The sequence below is a fragment of the Mastigoproctus giganteus genome, chromosome 3, assembly GCF_048544385.1.
Source record: "Mastigoproctus giganteus isolate SK-2022 chromosome 3, ASM4854438v1, whole genome shotgun sequence".
Taxonomy (NCBI): Eukaryota; Metazoa; Arthropoda; class Arachnida; order Uropygi; family Thelyphonidae; genus Mastigoproctus; species Mastigoproctus giganteus.
This window is the reverse complement of record NC_143577.1, coordinates 79,849,737-79,867,057: the sequence shown is the minus strand read 5'-3', so window position 1 is coordinate 79,867,057 and position 17,321 is coordinate 79,849,737. Positions and strand designations below refer to the sequence as shown.

The 17,321-nt window shown below is 36.3% G+C and overlaps 1 protein-coding gene across 1 annotated transcript in view; it reads right to left on the bottom strand.

Annotated features, from left to right (window-relative positions):
• LOC150088103 (protein dachsous-like) overlaps positions 1–16,144 on the bottom strand; it is a 33,753-nt gene extending 17,609 nt beyond the window's left edge. Inside the window, exons 1-2 of the mRNA XM_090370573.1 lie at positions 16,026–16,144; positions 3,660–3,831 (exon numbers count right to left, since the gene is read on the bottom strand). Of these exons, the coding sequence (XP_090226699.1) occupies positions 3,660–3,831; positions 16,026–16,107 (254 nt within the window). The 5' untranslated portion in view covers positions 16,108–16,144. The remainder of the gene's footprint in view (positions 1–3,659; positions 3,832–16,025) is intronic.
• Between the last annotated feature and the right edge of the window lie 1,177 nt (positions 16,145–17,321).

Here is a 17,321-nt window from a genome sequence, read left to right as displayed (position 1 = left end):
ATAAGGAAGAACCACTGACCAGCATCGAACTTCACACTGCTGCAACAAAACTGTGCAACAAGAAATCACCGGGTATTGACCTACTGGAGCCTGAAATTGTCAAGAAGGCCGTCGAGACCATTCCAGAGGTAATACTCACTCTCTTTAATCACTGCCTTAATGAGGGATGCTTTCCACAAGCTTGGAGAACTGCCAAATTTCACTTAATCCTGAAAAATCCAAACAAACAACAGGACCTTCCGGAGTCATACCGACCAATAGCCCTTCTCTCAGTACTAAGTAAACTCTTCGAACACCTCCTCAGAGATGGAATCGAAACCAGCTGCAGGCCTGCAATCACAGAATCAATTCGGCTTTAGGAGGGGCTGCTCCACTCTGGATGCCCTGGAAAACATTACCAGAGCTGTTGAAACAACAAACCATAAATATCTACTTGTAATCGCAATAGATTTTTCCTGGGTGTTTGACACCCTATGGTGGCCAAGCATCCTCGGCAGACTCCGGAAGGCCAACATCCCCGCCAACCTATACCAATGCATCAAAACATATTTTGGCAACAGATTGGTTGTCATAGAATCTCCATACCGTTCCATTTCTAGACAGATCTTCAGAGGCTGCCCACAGGGCTTGGGTCCGCTCCTCTGGAACATGGTTCTCGACGGCTTACTAAATCTAGACCTAGGTCGTGTGGTAACTCAGGCACACGCAGACGACCTGACCCTAGTACTGCGAGAGAACAGCAGAGCCGTGCTAGAAGCTTCTGCTACTTGCACCATTGACACCTTACAGAAGTGGGCTGATGAAAACAATCTCTGCATATCCTCAACCAAGACCAACTCAGTACTGCTAAAAGGTACCCTGGACATCAGGAGACCACCCCAAATCCGCATCCAAGGCACTACAATTAAGCTCACAAAGGAGCTAAACACCTCGGGGTTGTCCTAGACAATAAACTCTCATTCACCCTTCATCTGACCTACATACAGAAAAAGATCAGAAGATACTCTGCTCTGTTCATGAGGGTCTCCCACAAGGATTGGGGCCTGTGGAGGAGAGCCCTCAAGCTATTCTATAAAACAGTCTTCCTGCCTGCCATAACGTATGCCACTGGTGTATGGTACCAGAAGGCCACCACGGCCGCCAACAGAAGAAAACTGGACACTGGTAAATAACAATAACAAGAGCTTGCAATACTGTAAGCACACATGCTCTTCAGGCCCTGACGAGGGCTCTTCTCCTAGACCTGGAAATAGTCTTCTAACATATCAACTCTCCAAAGGACGGGAGGCTAACCACCTGAACTTCACCATGGACCCTGAAACAGACCACAAAGTGGAATGCAAGTGTCTCCTCGCACACCTCAACCAGACCTGGCAAAACCACTGGTAGACATCAACCAAAGGTGAAATCAGCAAAATATTTATTCCCGATATCCAACTGGTGCACCCAAACTATCTGCCTTGGTTTTCTCCTGGACTTCTTGCCACCCACCTGTTGACCGGCCATGGCACCATAAGAGAAAAATTCCATGGATTCGGATTAAGAGACACCCCTCTATGCCACTTTGGTCTACGCAAGACATGGGGGCACTTGATGTACGACTGCCCACTGTACAAGGATCTCTGCTACCATTTTATAATCACCAACCGAATAATGCTACAAAACCAGGAATATCTCACACTAACTGAAAGAGATACTTATATTGCCTTCACTCAATATGCACAAGACCTCTTCACGAGAAGACAGACTCTCCTACATCCACCACCACAACAGCAACAACCATGAATAACCTACCAGTTTGTTGTTATTGTTATTTGGTTTTTAGGAGCATTAGCAACTAAGGCCATATTGCTCCGGGGATATGTGATCGTCATTCCCTGACCTTTCTGCATCCTCCATATTTGGTGGTCATGGGCTTGAACCCCGGGTCTAATCAGGAAGCATGTGCCATGCACTGCTGCTCCTGCCCATCTGGCTATGGAGGTGCCAACAACCAACCTACCAGTGCAAACTTTGGCTGAATTGCATCTAAAAGTCACAACCCCACTTTCACCAGCCTCCAGAATTCACAGCCACCAATTGCCAATGACAGCAAACAATACAAACCAACAACTAAGTGCCTCAGAGAGCAAAGGAAAAAAAAAAAAAACATAAGAGGATCATATGAACAGGACCTGATCCACAAAAGGTGCACAACCAATATGTGGACCCCCCCCCGCATGGGACGCAGTCTCATGAGTGACTTCTACTCAGCTGAATTCCAACCAGCCAAATGAGACTGCAGAGCTTTCTGCATATGCCAGCTATGATGGCAATCGGTGTCGGCACTCCAGACGGGCCCATCTTTCTTTAACCCTTCCCTTGGTGGCAGGGAAGGAAGTGGTCCCTCCTGGTGGGGCATGGGCATGCCCCACTGACTTATAAATAATGGGGTCTCTCTATTGACTCCATTTCTTGTACCCCCCCCCCACAATTGATGTTGGTGGACAATGCAATGTTGATCTGTTTGGTGTGGCATAAGCACTGGGAAAGGAAAAATGAGAGTAGGTGTGTGTGTTATAGGCCAAATGAATCTCACAGAAGCCTATGAGTATAATGAGCAATTGTGCAGAGAAATAGTGGGCCAGTAAATCAGAGTGTCTTAAAATGGGAGATTTTAATTCCCAGAGATTGACTAGAATTTGTGGGTTGGTCACTCACACACTAGCAAGGCTTTTGTGGATTTATTGGATGATTGTTTTCTAGAACAGCATATTTGGGAGGCAACTAGAGGGAGTAATACTCTTTATCTGATTATCAGTAGTGATTTTTCATGCATCAAGAAATTGCAGATAAAGGAACCACTAGGTGGCAGTGATCACAATGTGCTGAAGTGGGATTTACTCAAAGAGGTAACTACCATCAAGGGTAAAGGGAAGGGTTTTTGCTTTCGTAAAGGTGACTACGGTGGTTTGAGACAGTATTTAAATTCTATACCGTGGGACCAACTGATGATGTTACCAACAGGAAATTTAAAATGGGAAGCATTCAAAGAACTTATCTTGGAAGCTACTAGGTTTTGCATACCAACTAAGAAATATTGTTCAAGATTTAGGCCAAAATGGATGTCAGATGAACTAATTAAACATGTGACAGAGAAGGAAAAATGCATGGGATTCATTTAAATTAACATGTGACACAGAAGCTGATCTGTAACCAAGTTACAAAGGAGGTTAGGCAGGCGAAGGCAGATTATGAGAAATCTTTGGCAAAGGATGCAAAGAAAAACAGCAAAGAGTATTTTACTTATGTAAACACTAGAAGGAAGGGGATGATTCAGATTGGTCCACTTGATATCGATGGTTCAACTGTTGATGATCCTGCTCAGGTAGCTAACAAACTAAATGAATATTTTGCATCAACATTTATACATGAGGAGTTATTCAAGGAGGGAATGACAGAGATGTATTCAACTCTGGCAGTAAGCTAGATAATTTTGTAATAACTGAGAGTAAAGTGGAGGAGAAATTGTTGAAGATAAACAATTATCCATTTGTAAAGTATAAATTTTTGATCACCTTTGTATATATTATTGAAGTGAAAGATTTTCTGTATGATCTACGTATTTGACAAAATAAATAATTTCTATCTATAAATTTAAATAATTTGTATAAACTTACGTGTAAACATGACTGGTAAATTTAGGAGCATTATTGTTTACATCAACGATTTGAATATGGACTGATGCCACAGCAGCAAGAGGAGGGCGACCACTATCTTGAGCTGTTACTATTAACTGTATAGTGGGTTGTCTAGGATCAAATATTAATGACTTGTTGGTATAAATTTTACCTGAAATGAAAATGAGAGCACACTTAATAAACAATCACACTATTTATGATTTTAAGAATTCTATAACTATAGTTAGCAAGAATGAAATATATAGACTTTTATTAAAGTCAACTTACTGTAGTCCAGCGCTCCAAATTAAATTTTTGGTAGTTATGGCTATCATTCAAAAAAAATTAAACAATATTGTAAATTTGGACTCTTGTGGGAAATACAACAAAGAATAAAGACAGATTCACTTAAGAAGTAAGATACATTCATCTAAAACAGTGAATTGTACTTTTTGTAAACTTAATTACTAATCATTGTAACTATTGCCTTGAGTGACCGGTGTTCAAGCCTGTGACTGCTAAATACGGTGCTGTTTCTTGTGAACTCCTCTGACTGTTTGGTCGTCCCAGAGTATAAACAGAAAATTTATTACTTTATTAATTTTCAACCTTATATTGTTACCTTCCTGAAATGTAAAGCTTCCACTGGTTTCATTTGGTTGATCTAATGCACTCAATTTGAGATCATTAAATATTATTATTATTAGTATGAAACTTCAGCACTATATCTGGAGTGTTTATTTGGCAGAACTTCTACCAAGAACTGGGCAGAAGTCAAGGTTACTGGTTAGCAATAAATTGTTTAAAATTAAAATTTTTTTTCTCTATTGGTTGAGAACTTTAAATTGAAATTTTCATAATTAATATCATTACTATATATATAAAAAAAAAAAAATTGATGAATTTTATGAACCTTTTGCTTTTTGAAGAAATTTTGCATATATTTATTATCAAGGAGCTAACAATGAAGTCTATATATAAATTTTTTTGGTTAATACATGCACTTAAATCACTTTTTAGATATTTTTAACCTTGACATATAGCAATTTAGCATATGCTAAACTATCAAAGTTTTTTATATTATGAAAACCCCAGACATGAAAGGTGAAAGAACCTGTAGTACTTATTACTGTGCATGGGTTGAAGACCAAGAAGATACTTGTTGACATTAGACTTGAATTTCTGTAGATTGTAATTTTCAGGGAATACATGTGGAGGAAGGTTGCTTGAGAAAACAGAAGTAGAAGGGATAAACAAGACAGAAGGAAAGTGGTTCTGTGAGTTTGAAGTTGGATGGTAAACGGATGCTGACTGATTGAGGCACATGTCGGGAATGGTTTGGATGAGAGTGGAGGAAGAACAGTTACCATGGAAGTATCCAGTGCTGTAATTGTAAAATTAGCAGAAGGTATACTCTATGAATGTTACGTGTGTGTGTGTGTGTGTGTGTGTTAAAAATAATAAACCTATAAGTATTGCCTAAGAAACAAATCCCAATAAATTTATTTTTTAATTTTCAGTAAATATTTTAATAATATATGTCTTTTCAAGTCTTTCAAAAACCAGAAGGTACATGCACTATTCACCTAAAAAAATCCAGAAGGTATATGGCATAAAGGCATATAGCAGAACCTGAACTGTGAGACTGAGAATGCAGGCTTTGTAAGAGTTATTAATTAACCAGTCTCCTGTTTTCATTGGGGTCAAGAAGCCTGAGACGTTTTGGGATCACCACCCCAGACGTGGGAGCAATACTCCACAGTGGTAAGGCAGATTTGATACTTGTACAGAGTGAGTAGTTTTTTAGATGAAAAGTAATGCCAAGAAACAATAAAATAAAATAAAACCCAGTTTATTGATGCAGAGGAAGCAATATTTGTGATATGCTTATGCCAAAAGAGATTAGAAATCAGCGTAATCTCTAATGGGATATGTGATCTTGTCTCCATAAATCTGAGTGTCATCAAAGATGAGCAGCATAGGAGCAGTAGAAATTTTTTTTTGTTTAATTCACATGTAACAGGTACAGCATGCAAGAATAACTCACTTAACAATGTGTGAGACTCTTTTTGTGAGAAGTAAGATAGGACTGAGTTTTAGAAGGATTGTAGTGAATTAAGCTTTCTTTGCCACATTAACCAGAGATTGGAATTTAAGAAATTGGTGGATATTCAAGAAGTTGCACTTTGTGTAGGGCAGGGTTTTTCAAACTGGAAGGAAGAATGTAGTATGCTATTATCAGAAAAACTATGGATAGGATTTTCAGTCATTGAAAGAAGGTCATTAATATACAAGAGGAAAAGAGTGGGAGAAAGAACTGGACCTTAGGGAATATCAGCATTATTGGAAAAGTTAGAAGGCAGTGTGTGCCATCTACCATCACCTGCAGGGAATGTTCAGAGAGAAAACTGGATACCAATTTGCAAAAACAGTTGGCAGGTCATAAGATGGGAGCTTATTTAAAAGATCTTTATGCCAAACATGATTAAAAGCCTTGGAAATGGGTATCAATTACTGAATTTGTCCAAAAAATGAGTAACATAGTCAATATATCACCAGTGAATCAACAGTGTGGAATCCATATTGACAATGACTGATCAGATTGAAAGGTTTGAGATAGTCCGAGATTTGGAGTTGATGGATCTCTCCATTACTCTGGAAAGAGTGGAGGTAAGTACAATCAAGCGATAATTGGATTTTGTTATCCCTTTTTAGGAAGTGGCTAGAAATGAGCAAATTTCTAAGCGGAAGGTAAAAAAAATAGTGAAATAAGAAAGTGTAAAAAGGCAACACAAAACAGATGTAAGCTTGGCAGCACTTTGAGAACAAGTGAAGAAATTCCATCAGGATTGTTCAGAATTCTTCTAACATCCTTCTTTCAGAAGACCATGGGAGATAGAGTATAGTGTATTTGTAAAATACTAAGAGAAGTTTACCTCAATATAGTAAGTAGATATAGTCATACCCAAGAACACTTGGGTATGAAAGCAGGTGGTTTACAAAGGTCATCAATATAAGCGTTGGAAGAAAATATTATTCTAGTAAGTTAGCTTTCTTTGTAACCAAGGATGCAATAGAACCACCAGGTTTTAACAGGTTTGGGAGTATTGATGGAGAGAAGTTGTACCCAATGGCTTTAGCAGGAGTCCAAAATGCTCAACTACCATTTAAAAAAGAAGCAAGTTTCATGTAGGCCATCCAGTTTCACACTCCTGTAATGTCAAATAACACGAAGCTGAGAGAGAGCGAGAGAGAGAGAGAGAGAGAGAGAGAGAGAGAGAGAGAGAGAGAGAGAGAGAGAGAGAGAGAGAGAGAGAGGATCCATTGAAGAGACCATCACCAAGTTGTGATCTGAAGTGCCTATAGGCCCACTAACATTATCAGTGTACTTTGAAGGACTGCTGGCAGGGCTTTTTTTATAAACCACAAGGAAGTCCCCCTAAGAAAGAGGGGAGGTCCGAGAGATTTGGGGAGCTTTTACAAAGTCTTAAACAGTTAGTTTTTAATGATTTTTTTTTTCTTAGATTTCACAAAAAAAATTGTTTTATCGTTTTGGCTGCTCGTTACTTTCTTCCTTGCCCTGCACACCCACTTAGTTGGTGTAGTGTAGTCACATTTTCCTTTACTTGATACTTCTTACTTACCACAATGAACAGTATGTGTTCTCATTCCCAATGATGCATTTCAAACAATCGCATCATAAGCGATAATTTGACATTTCAAATTACAAAAGTATAGTAAACTGGATAAAACTGATCAATAAAACTAATTTAATATGTATTATTTATGTAAAGATTTATATTTTTATAAACATTACAAAGTCAAGCTGTGCATCTAGCTTAACTCTCAGCCGACAGCATTAATAATAATAAACAATTTTTATTTTTATTTCTTTTTAAATTCCAGAACACCATTCTGGTACATTCTGGCAGGAAAAAAGCCCTGGTTTTTGGTGAGAAAAAGATCAAGGGTGTTGAGGTGTGTGGTTAGGATTTTTTTAGTATTCTGGCAGTTAATGAACAAGTTCGTGTGAAGTCATTAGTAATTGTAAAAGCCTTGGCATCTCAACCAGCTAGATCCATATAACTGGAAAACTGAAACATTGCTGGAGTTGTAAACATTAAAATCATTAAAAGGAAAATTATCTCACCGTTAGGAAATTTAGAGTGTATAAAGTTGAATTTGACAGAATGAGGCACAGAGAGATTTTAAGTCAGAGGAGATTCTAAATTAGAAGGTCTTTGATAAGTAATATCAGAGCAGATGTAAGCAGAAGTACCACCTGGAAAGGAATCAGAGCAAATAGCTAGGGCAACTGATAATTGAGAGTCAAAAAAAGTAAGTGGAACTGAGACCATGTATATTTGTGAGATGAATGATGAAGTACAATTGACTGTCAATTTTCCAGGATAGATGGTAAAAAACAAATCCCGGATAATCGATTTCCCGGTTAATACAAAAGTCCCCGCGACATATGCAAGAGATATGTTCCAGGAATTCTTACGTAAGTCGAGTTTTACATAATTCGGGAATAGCTAATAATACATTGCTACTATATTATTATTGAAAAATCTGAATTCAGCGCGATACTTGTTAATGTTTGGCCATTTTCATACATCCTTATTAGTTTAATTTTCTGATCCAAATCGATGGCTTTCCTTTTGTTGGTAGATTTACTAGTAGCGCTGTCACTTATTCTCTTAGTCGGCACCATGATAACGGTCAAAATGAAATTTTCTGAAAAGAACTTCACAGGGTTAAGGGGGAAACACACTATTATCAGCTGACGCGAACTCACATTTTACTAAAGAACATTTCTGGAGGTCACTACCATTAAACAATTTGCACCTTCCGGGTTGCTGGGCTTTTCTGTTCGTGCATCTAATTATAAACGGATAGTAAACTCGATCTTATTGCATTTGCAATAATACAGATAGCTGGAATTGTGTGGGTTTTTACGTTATTATGGTGAAATTTGTCCCCTTTACTGAAATCTTCAGTCATATAAAAAAAAAAAACCATAAATAAATTGTAAGAATCTTCTCTTCTTTCCTATTTTTTGCTTGTTACTCCGTATCTCACTTGTGCAATTTGTAGATGCTGTGATCATCATTATTAATTGCTTATTTTATTTATTTATTATTTTTGTTTGTTTTAAATTTACAATACTCAAAAAAAAAATAATAAATAAATAAATAAAATAAATAAATAAATGAGTGAAAAAAAATTTGCGTAAGTCGGGGATTTATTGTATCAAAAAATGTTCAGCAACCTGTGTAAAAAAATATGGCGATAGATAAAAAACTTACCACGCACTACTCGCGTGTCCAATACGATGCTTCCCTTTATTTTTTACGATGTTGTGTATGGTTTGGTCACCAACATTATAATGGTTCCTTAGAGGTTTAACAGATGCACCATTTTCAAACTTTTGAATAATTTGAAGTTTTTGTTTAAATGAAAAAGCAACTCTTTTGCATTTACCCATCATTTTCGTGATTTCTAAACAAAAACAAAAAAAAAAAAAAAAAAAAGCTATAAAAAAAAATTTCGACATCCCTGACATAAATAACGAAACAAAATTTGTCCTTTTGCGCTGCAATGGAACACAACAATTGAAGCGATGCACTAAAACAAACTAAACATTTGGTCTTTTTTTTTTTCTTTTTTTTTTTTTTCAAGCAGCGGATGTGAAGACAGCAGGGATTGGAAGATAATAGGTACGCTAATCTCCCAAAGACAACTTATAATGCCGTTTTTCGCTTATTTACGACATGAAAAATATCTCTTTATACCTATTCTAGGTATTACTTGAATTTTTTGATTTCTGGTTGATTTTTTTTTTTTTTTTTTTTTAAAATTCGGAGTCTTGAAGTGTCCTGGTTAATCGAGAGTCTGCTGTATTTAGGAGGTGTATATCTTTTCACAGATAAGTTTGTTCTATTGGAATTACTATTCATGATCCATGCAGTATATAATGTAAATGTGGATGGGGGAATATATTATATGAATTAATGAAATTTTTTGATATGGTGTACACAAAGCAAAAAATATACACAGCTCCTTGACTTAATGTGGTCTCAACAATGCCTCCCACATATACCCTACTCAGAAACTGTCTGGGGAAAGTCCAGAGTAGTGGTAAAGAGATTATACACTAGCTGATCCAGCCAGGATTACCAATAGGTTTAGTCTGGTGAATTACCTTGCGACCGGCCTGCAAACACCGTTTCAGAGTTATACCATCAAAATGTAAGGAATATTGGATTTTTCAATGATGCCCATTGTAACCTCAAAAAACATCACTCATACTACATCTGGAAGAGATGGGGAATCATTAGAGCTTTGCTTTGGAGACTAAACATGGTTTCCCACTTCAAGCCTGCAGTAAGCAAAGTGGCAGTGTTGTTCCAGATGAGTCATTTACTGGTATTGTCTAGAGACACAGAGGGGCAGCATTGCTCTGTGTGATGTGGGTGCTACATCATGTTATTGTAAATATGTATACAATAGACCATTCCCTTCAGTTTTAACTACGACTAGTATGATATATATAGGAATGTTTGCCCTTCCAGCTAACCAGAGTGTTAAGAGTGCAGTAACAAAATTTTCACTGCTTTGTAGAATGAAAAACTCAGAAGCCACCCAAATTCTCAAAATGAGATAGTAATATTTTAGTTTGCAGGGTGTAAAACCTGGTCTTCAGATACAACAGATGTCATCTGTAGGTTTGAAGTAGCAGTCAAGCAATGGTATAATCATATTCAGATATGGAGATCATATATAGCATTGAAGAATGTTAAGGCACAATACAGACCCATAATAATTACAGTGGGTTACTTTAATATTCAGTCAGTCTTGAGTTTTCATTTTAATGCCTAATTTTAATATTTAAAAAGGAAAAGGCAAGGTGTTGTATCTGTAAATATAACACAACAAAAAAAAAAAAAAAAAACCCTTAGTTTCACAATTTATATGAGATAATAATTCTTTAATGGAAAAATTCCATGCTGTCAAATTACTTTAATATTCAATTGACATAAAGAAAATCATAGTATTCATCTTCAATGGGGAATAAAAATTAAATATTTTGTTATCCCTTTTGGCATGTTAGAAATCTTTTTTTTTTTTTTTTTTTTTTTCATATAGTCAGAGCCAGTATGCTTCCTGAAAAGTAGGCTGCAGGAAGGCTCTTCCTGTAACTTACTTTTTCAGTTCCTCATTTATCACTGAATAAGGTCCTTATTCAGTGATCAAGTTCATCTCACAAATTTTCTGTAGGATGATTGGAGTAGTGTTTCCATTACTTCAGGGGCAATTACAGAGCAGCTATTCACAAACAAGATAAACTTTATGCTTAGGATCATTATCCTGGTATGTATAATAATCCCTATTTTCAGCACTTTTGTGCAAATATTATACAAATTTTCTTGTAAAATTTTTATATATTGCATTTTTTTTCCCGTTCCCTTCAATAAATACCAACTTTCCTACTTCAGCATATACACTCCCAAACCATCATGCTTCCTCCACCTGGGCGCCTCCGTAGCCAGGTGGGAAGGAGCAGCAGTGCATAGCACATGCTTCTTGATTAGACTGGGGTTCGAGCCCATCACTACTAAATACGGAGGATGCGGAAAGGTCAGGGAATGACCACCACATATCCCGGAGCAATATGGCCTTAGTTGCTAATGCTCTTAAAAACCAAAAAACAAACAACTTCCTCCACCATACTCTACAATTAGTTGCAAATTTTAAGGTTTTAGCAAACTCGAGCCTCTTTTTTTTCTGATAATTCTGTAAACTGTTTCAAGCTGTACTTGCTTCAAACATTCCTGCAAAAATCTCTGTTGCAAGTTTTGTCACACTTAATCATGAATTTTTTTATTTTTCTATTTATCAAATGTTTTTCAAGTTTGGTTATTTTCTTTGATTGTCCTTTTGGAGTTTGCATTCAATTTTATCTTCATTCTTATTCATCATCATCATCAGCCATTTTCAATCCACTGCAGGATGAAGGCCTTTCCAGTTCCTTCTGTTTTGTGCAATGGCCACCCACAAACTCATGAATTTCATCTATCCATCTCCGCCATTGTCTTCCAGGTTTTCTTCTAGCTCCTCTTGGGTACCATTCTGTTATTTTCTTAGTCCATCTGTCATCATGTCTTCGAGCTATGTGTCCTGCCCAAGCCTATTTTAGTTCTTTAGTTTTGATAAGAATGTCCTTTACTTGAGTTTGCTGCCTAATCCATACGTTTCTCTTCTTATCTAACAGTCTGATTCCCAATATAATTCGTTCCATTCTTTGTTGTGTAGTTCTCAGCTTCTCTTCCATTCTTTCCCAAGTTTCACTTCCATAAGTCATAGCGGGGAGTATACATTGGTTCATTACTTTACGTTTCAGACAAACTGGGATATTGCTCCTCAGTATGTGACTATATTTTCTGAATGCTATCCATCCAAAATTTTTTCTTCTCTTGACTTCCAGCCATTTATCATTATTACAGCTAATAACTTGTCCCAGATAAGTATAAGACACCGCCTTTTCAATTATTTCTCCTTTAATCATTATGTCCTTTTCTGTGGCATACTTGTTCATCATTACTTTTGTTTTAGCCATATTCATCTTTAGTCCAAAATCCTTACTAACTGTGCATAACTGATTAAGATTTTCCTCAAATTCTTTGGGGATTGTGGTTTAGGTACTCTCTGTTCACACTGACTCCTTTCTGCGGCCAGTCTAATCTTCTGAAAGCTTCCTCAAGGGTAGCAGTAAACAACTTGGGAGATATTGTGTCTCCTTGTCGAACTCCTTTTTCGATTTTAGTAATGACCCTTGTGAACAACTTGTAGATGTGGGATAACAAGCTAATTGGTCTATAATTTCCAATTTCTGATTTATCTCCTTTCTTATGCAGCAAAACCATGATTGCATTATTCCATTCCTTAGGCGCCACACCTTTTCTAATGTATTTTGTGAAGAGTCTTGCCAGTTTTTGTGTCATGTCTCTTCCTCCCAATTTTAACAACTCTACAGTAACTTCATCTTCCCCTGGGGCTTTCTGATTCTTCATTTTCTTCAACGCATGTTCTATCTCATCAGGAAGAATGTTGGGTATGTCATATGTGTTACTAATTTGCAATCCATCTTCCCCACTGCTGGCATCATTCCCTCGCTCCTTGTATAATTCTCTATAGTAGTCTTCTGCTATTTGAATTATGCCTTCTCTGCTATTTATAAGTACACCATCGCTATTCTTCAGTTTCAGTATCATTTGTCTTTCTATTTGTAAAATAATAAGAGGAGTTTACCTCAATATAATACGTAGAACACTTCCATATGATACCCTCCAGAAATTAAAAATGTAAATAATTAAAAAACCAATTTAACACAATTCAAATCAATTTAAAATCAAATTAACACAATTAAAAGAATCTAACGAAAATATTCAAAACGATTTTCGTTAGATTCTTATAATTGCGTTAATATGATTTTTAATTGTTTTAAATTGGTTTTTTAATTATTTATATTTTACTCTAATGTACCAGTAAGTTGTTGATTTTTTCGTTTTTTCCATTTTAATTTCTGGAGGGTATCATACGGAAGTGTTCTACGTACTATATTGAGGTAAACTCCTCTTATTATTTTACAAATATTATCAACGTAGAACGTATTGAGTATTACAGCTCTGATTCATACTATCTAATTCATTTGTATTTCTGTATTACTGCTCATTGCTGCTGATTTCCCTTAATGCTTGTTCTACTTTTCCTGCGTAAAATCATCTTATGTCCTCTCTGAGTCCCTTTCTAATGGCTTTGCATAACTCAGTATATTCAAATTTCTCCTTGTCAGTGTTTATTTTGCTCTTCGTTTGTCGTCTTCGGTTCATCGTGACAAGTGTTTCTTGACTAATTTTTTCTTCTTTGGATTTCTTTTTCCCTATAGATTTCTTGGGCTTTATCACTTTCAGAAAGTTGTAATATTCCTCGTCGATATCTTGGTCCTGAGCAGTCTGCAGAAGCTCAAACTTGTTCTTAAGTTCCAGTACATACTGCTTTTTTCTCCTCTTCTGTTATCTCAAAGACCTTTGTATTATTTACTCGAGTCAGTTTTTTCCTTTCCTTTCCTACATCTATATCAAGTGTACATCTTACCATTCTGTGATCACTTCCAACATTTACCTTGTTCAGGACGGTAACATCATTCACGATATATCTTCTGTTAGGATGAAGTCGATTTCATTAGTTGTTAATCCATTTGGACTCTTCCATGTCCACTTTCTGTTCAACCTTTTCTTGAAAAAAGTGTTCATTACTGACAATCCTCGAGATTCTGCAAATTTCACAAGTCTTTCACCTCTTTCACCAATTCCAAAATTTCCTATAGTTCCCCTTTCTGTGTTTTGTCTTTTCCCAATCTTAGCATTGAAGTCCCCCATAATGATAGTTTAGTGGGTTTTCTGCTCATCTAGAAGACTCAATTTCAGTGTACATTTCTTCAACCTCTTCATCATCATTGCTTGATGTTGGTGCATAAATCATTATAAGCTTTAGCTTGTACCTCTTAGAAATCCTGAGTATTAGTCTTTTCATCCTTGGTGATGTACTTTTGAATTCCAAAATGTTGTTTTTTTATATCTTTATGGACCAGAAAGCCAACTCCACCTTCGCTCCTTTCACTGTTTCCATTGGTGTACAGCAGATTTCCACTTGATAAACTTATAAGTGATTCATTTCTTCTTCTTCTTCTTGTTTCAGCCAAACCGATGATATTCCAATTCCTTTTCCAGCTCTAGTATCCCGTCTTCTTCACCGATGAGCGATCTTACATTGTAACAAGCCAAGTTTAGTTTCCGTGCATGGGCCTGGTCGTACCCAGAGATTCTTAACACCTTCTGCTTCCACTCTGATCCACTCACTGCTGTAAGAGGGGGAGTGAAAGCCGCTAGGGACTGACGGCCATTTGTTTCGTCATACTGTCATGTGCTGGAGGGTTTGGTCTTTTCCTCTTCATGCTGACCAGGCGTCTTGAAGAGAACCACTCTACACGTTAGTTGCCACCCAAGTGATGTAACACGGCTTGCTATCGAGAAGGTGTGCATGAGTGGATTTTAGGGAGGCAGGCCAACCGGACTTCTCCTAAATCTTCTGTAATAGAACAAGTGTCTGATAACACACAGAATACCTGTTCCCCTCTAAGCCCCCTCATTCTTATTACCTCCTTACAATGTCACCAGCTGTACATTTACTTACTGCTAAAAGTTTAGCAATTTCCAAGTAGGTAGATCGTTTTTCATAATGAAAAATAACAAGTTGTCTTTGTTCATAATGTAGAATTTTTTTCCTTTGTAACCCATTTCATTAATGTTATCATTCCAAGCAACTCAGCACGTTTCTGGTTTATTAAACATGTTTATTAAAGCATACTGGCTTTGTTCTGTGAAGATCTTACAAGGAAATCACAAAAGATCAAAGCTGAGACAAAACTTAACATCATACTGATATACATTAAGATTAATCTAAGATTAAAGGAGTTTTGTTTAACATGCACATAGTTTTATTTAATGACTTTTTTTTTTTTTTTTTTTTTTTTTTTTTTACATTGTATAACATGAATATTTATATTTGAAACAATAACTTTTTATTTCCTCTTTAAATATTATAATTAGGTGTTAAAACTGGAAAAATTAATGCTGACCAACTCTGTCTTTTATTTTTTACAATTTTATCTTCAGTCATTTAATTTAATTGAGTTATGATTATATCTTAAATCTATCAGATAAAAACAAAATTCCCAGATCTTGTAAACAGTATATATAGAAAGAAGGAATTATCTATCAGCAATCAACAGACCAAGAGTATTTGAGATTGTCTAAGAAGTGCTACTTAAGATGAGTTAAAGCTTTTATTATTATTAACCATTTAAAAATTCGAAATTTTCTAAGAATTGTATATCAAAGAATTTGCTGATAATTGCTCCTGTAATATGATTTTTTTGTGACTTGCTTAATTTTTGGGAACCAATGTATTTGGTCCTGCAGAAGGAGAGACTCATTGGTCAATAGCACTCAATTAAAAGTGATTGTTAATCTGTTTTATAATGTTCAATAATAGAATGAGTTTATAGTATTAATACATCAATCAGGATAAATGTCAAAATGTCTTTGCAGTGATTGGGCAGATAACAGTTGAGAGGATAGGATAGCTCTCATAGTAAAATAACTTTTTCCTGCAGCAAACTAATTTGATAAAGCATTTCATTAGCAAATTTTCATAGTTGCCTTAGTTATTCTCTGAAACATGTACAAGAAAGTTTTACTCCATGCATGCATACACAGTATCTATAACTAATAAAAAAAATACCTGTATTTTCATCGATATAAAATCCATCCACCGAGGAAGTACTCATGCTATAATGAATGTGAGCATTTACTCCAGAATCCATGTCCACAGCAATTACTGTAATAACCCAATAACCAGGTTCAACTAATTCTGGAAGCGACACCTAAAATATCAATAAGGAATCAAAAGTTATATTATTTTTAAATACAGTAAGTTCCTGACTTACACAAACCTGTATATACATGAGTTTATTTTTATATAAATAGTTTAGGTTCTTTGGCTTAGTTCTAGATATGTAACATTTTTACATAAATGCTTTTTAATACACTATTATAACAGGATTCTGTTTTTAATAAGCACACTTTTTTAGCTTTAGCTATCCATTGAAATAAACACATTGTTTTAAAAATATATATATCATATAAGCATTGTTGGGCTTGCACAATGTTTCAACTCACACGGAAACCTTTGGAATGAATTAACCATATAAGTTGGGACTTACTGTAGCATAAACAATTTGGTTAAAATATCACCTTCATTTTAAATATATTTTGCAAAAATATACTTCAATTATTCAATTATAGAAAATACTGACCATATATATTTATCCATTAAGAAGAAGTTTATATACATAAAAATATTAATTCAAATATATATACGCACACTCAGTGATCACCTAGCTAATACTGTGTTGGGCCACCATTCGCATGGATAACAGTCACTATTCACCTAATCATTGATTCTATTAGATGTCTGAAGATGTCCGTAGAGATCTGCAGTCATGCTATCTGCATGATTGCAGACAGCATGACTCCTCACTTTCTGTTCCAAAACATTTCACAGGTGTTCAATTGGATTGAGGTCAGGCGAATTTGGAGGCCAATGGAGATGGGTGATATTTTCACTGTGTTCCTCGAACCACTCATGCACAGTGCTGGCCCAATGACATGGCACATTATTGTCTTGGAAGATTCTGTTCCTGTCCAGGAAAAAATGCAAAGTGGTCTCCTAAGAGCTTCCAGTAGACCTCAACAGTGAAATATTGGTCCATACACACCAGGGGTCCTAGTTCTAGCCAGCAAAACATGCCCCATATTCAGCAACTGCCACCACCACCTGCCTAGATAGTGGGCACTATGCATGATGGGTCCATGGACTTGTGTTGTTTGCACCACACATGAAGGCATCCATCAGTGTGTTGCACCAGGTATTTGGACTCATCTGACCAGCACACTCATTTCCAGTCTTCCAGTGTCCAACCAGCATGTTGAAACCACAGCATTTGCCACTAATATTGATCAGCAGTGAGGAAAGGAT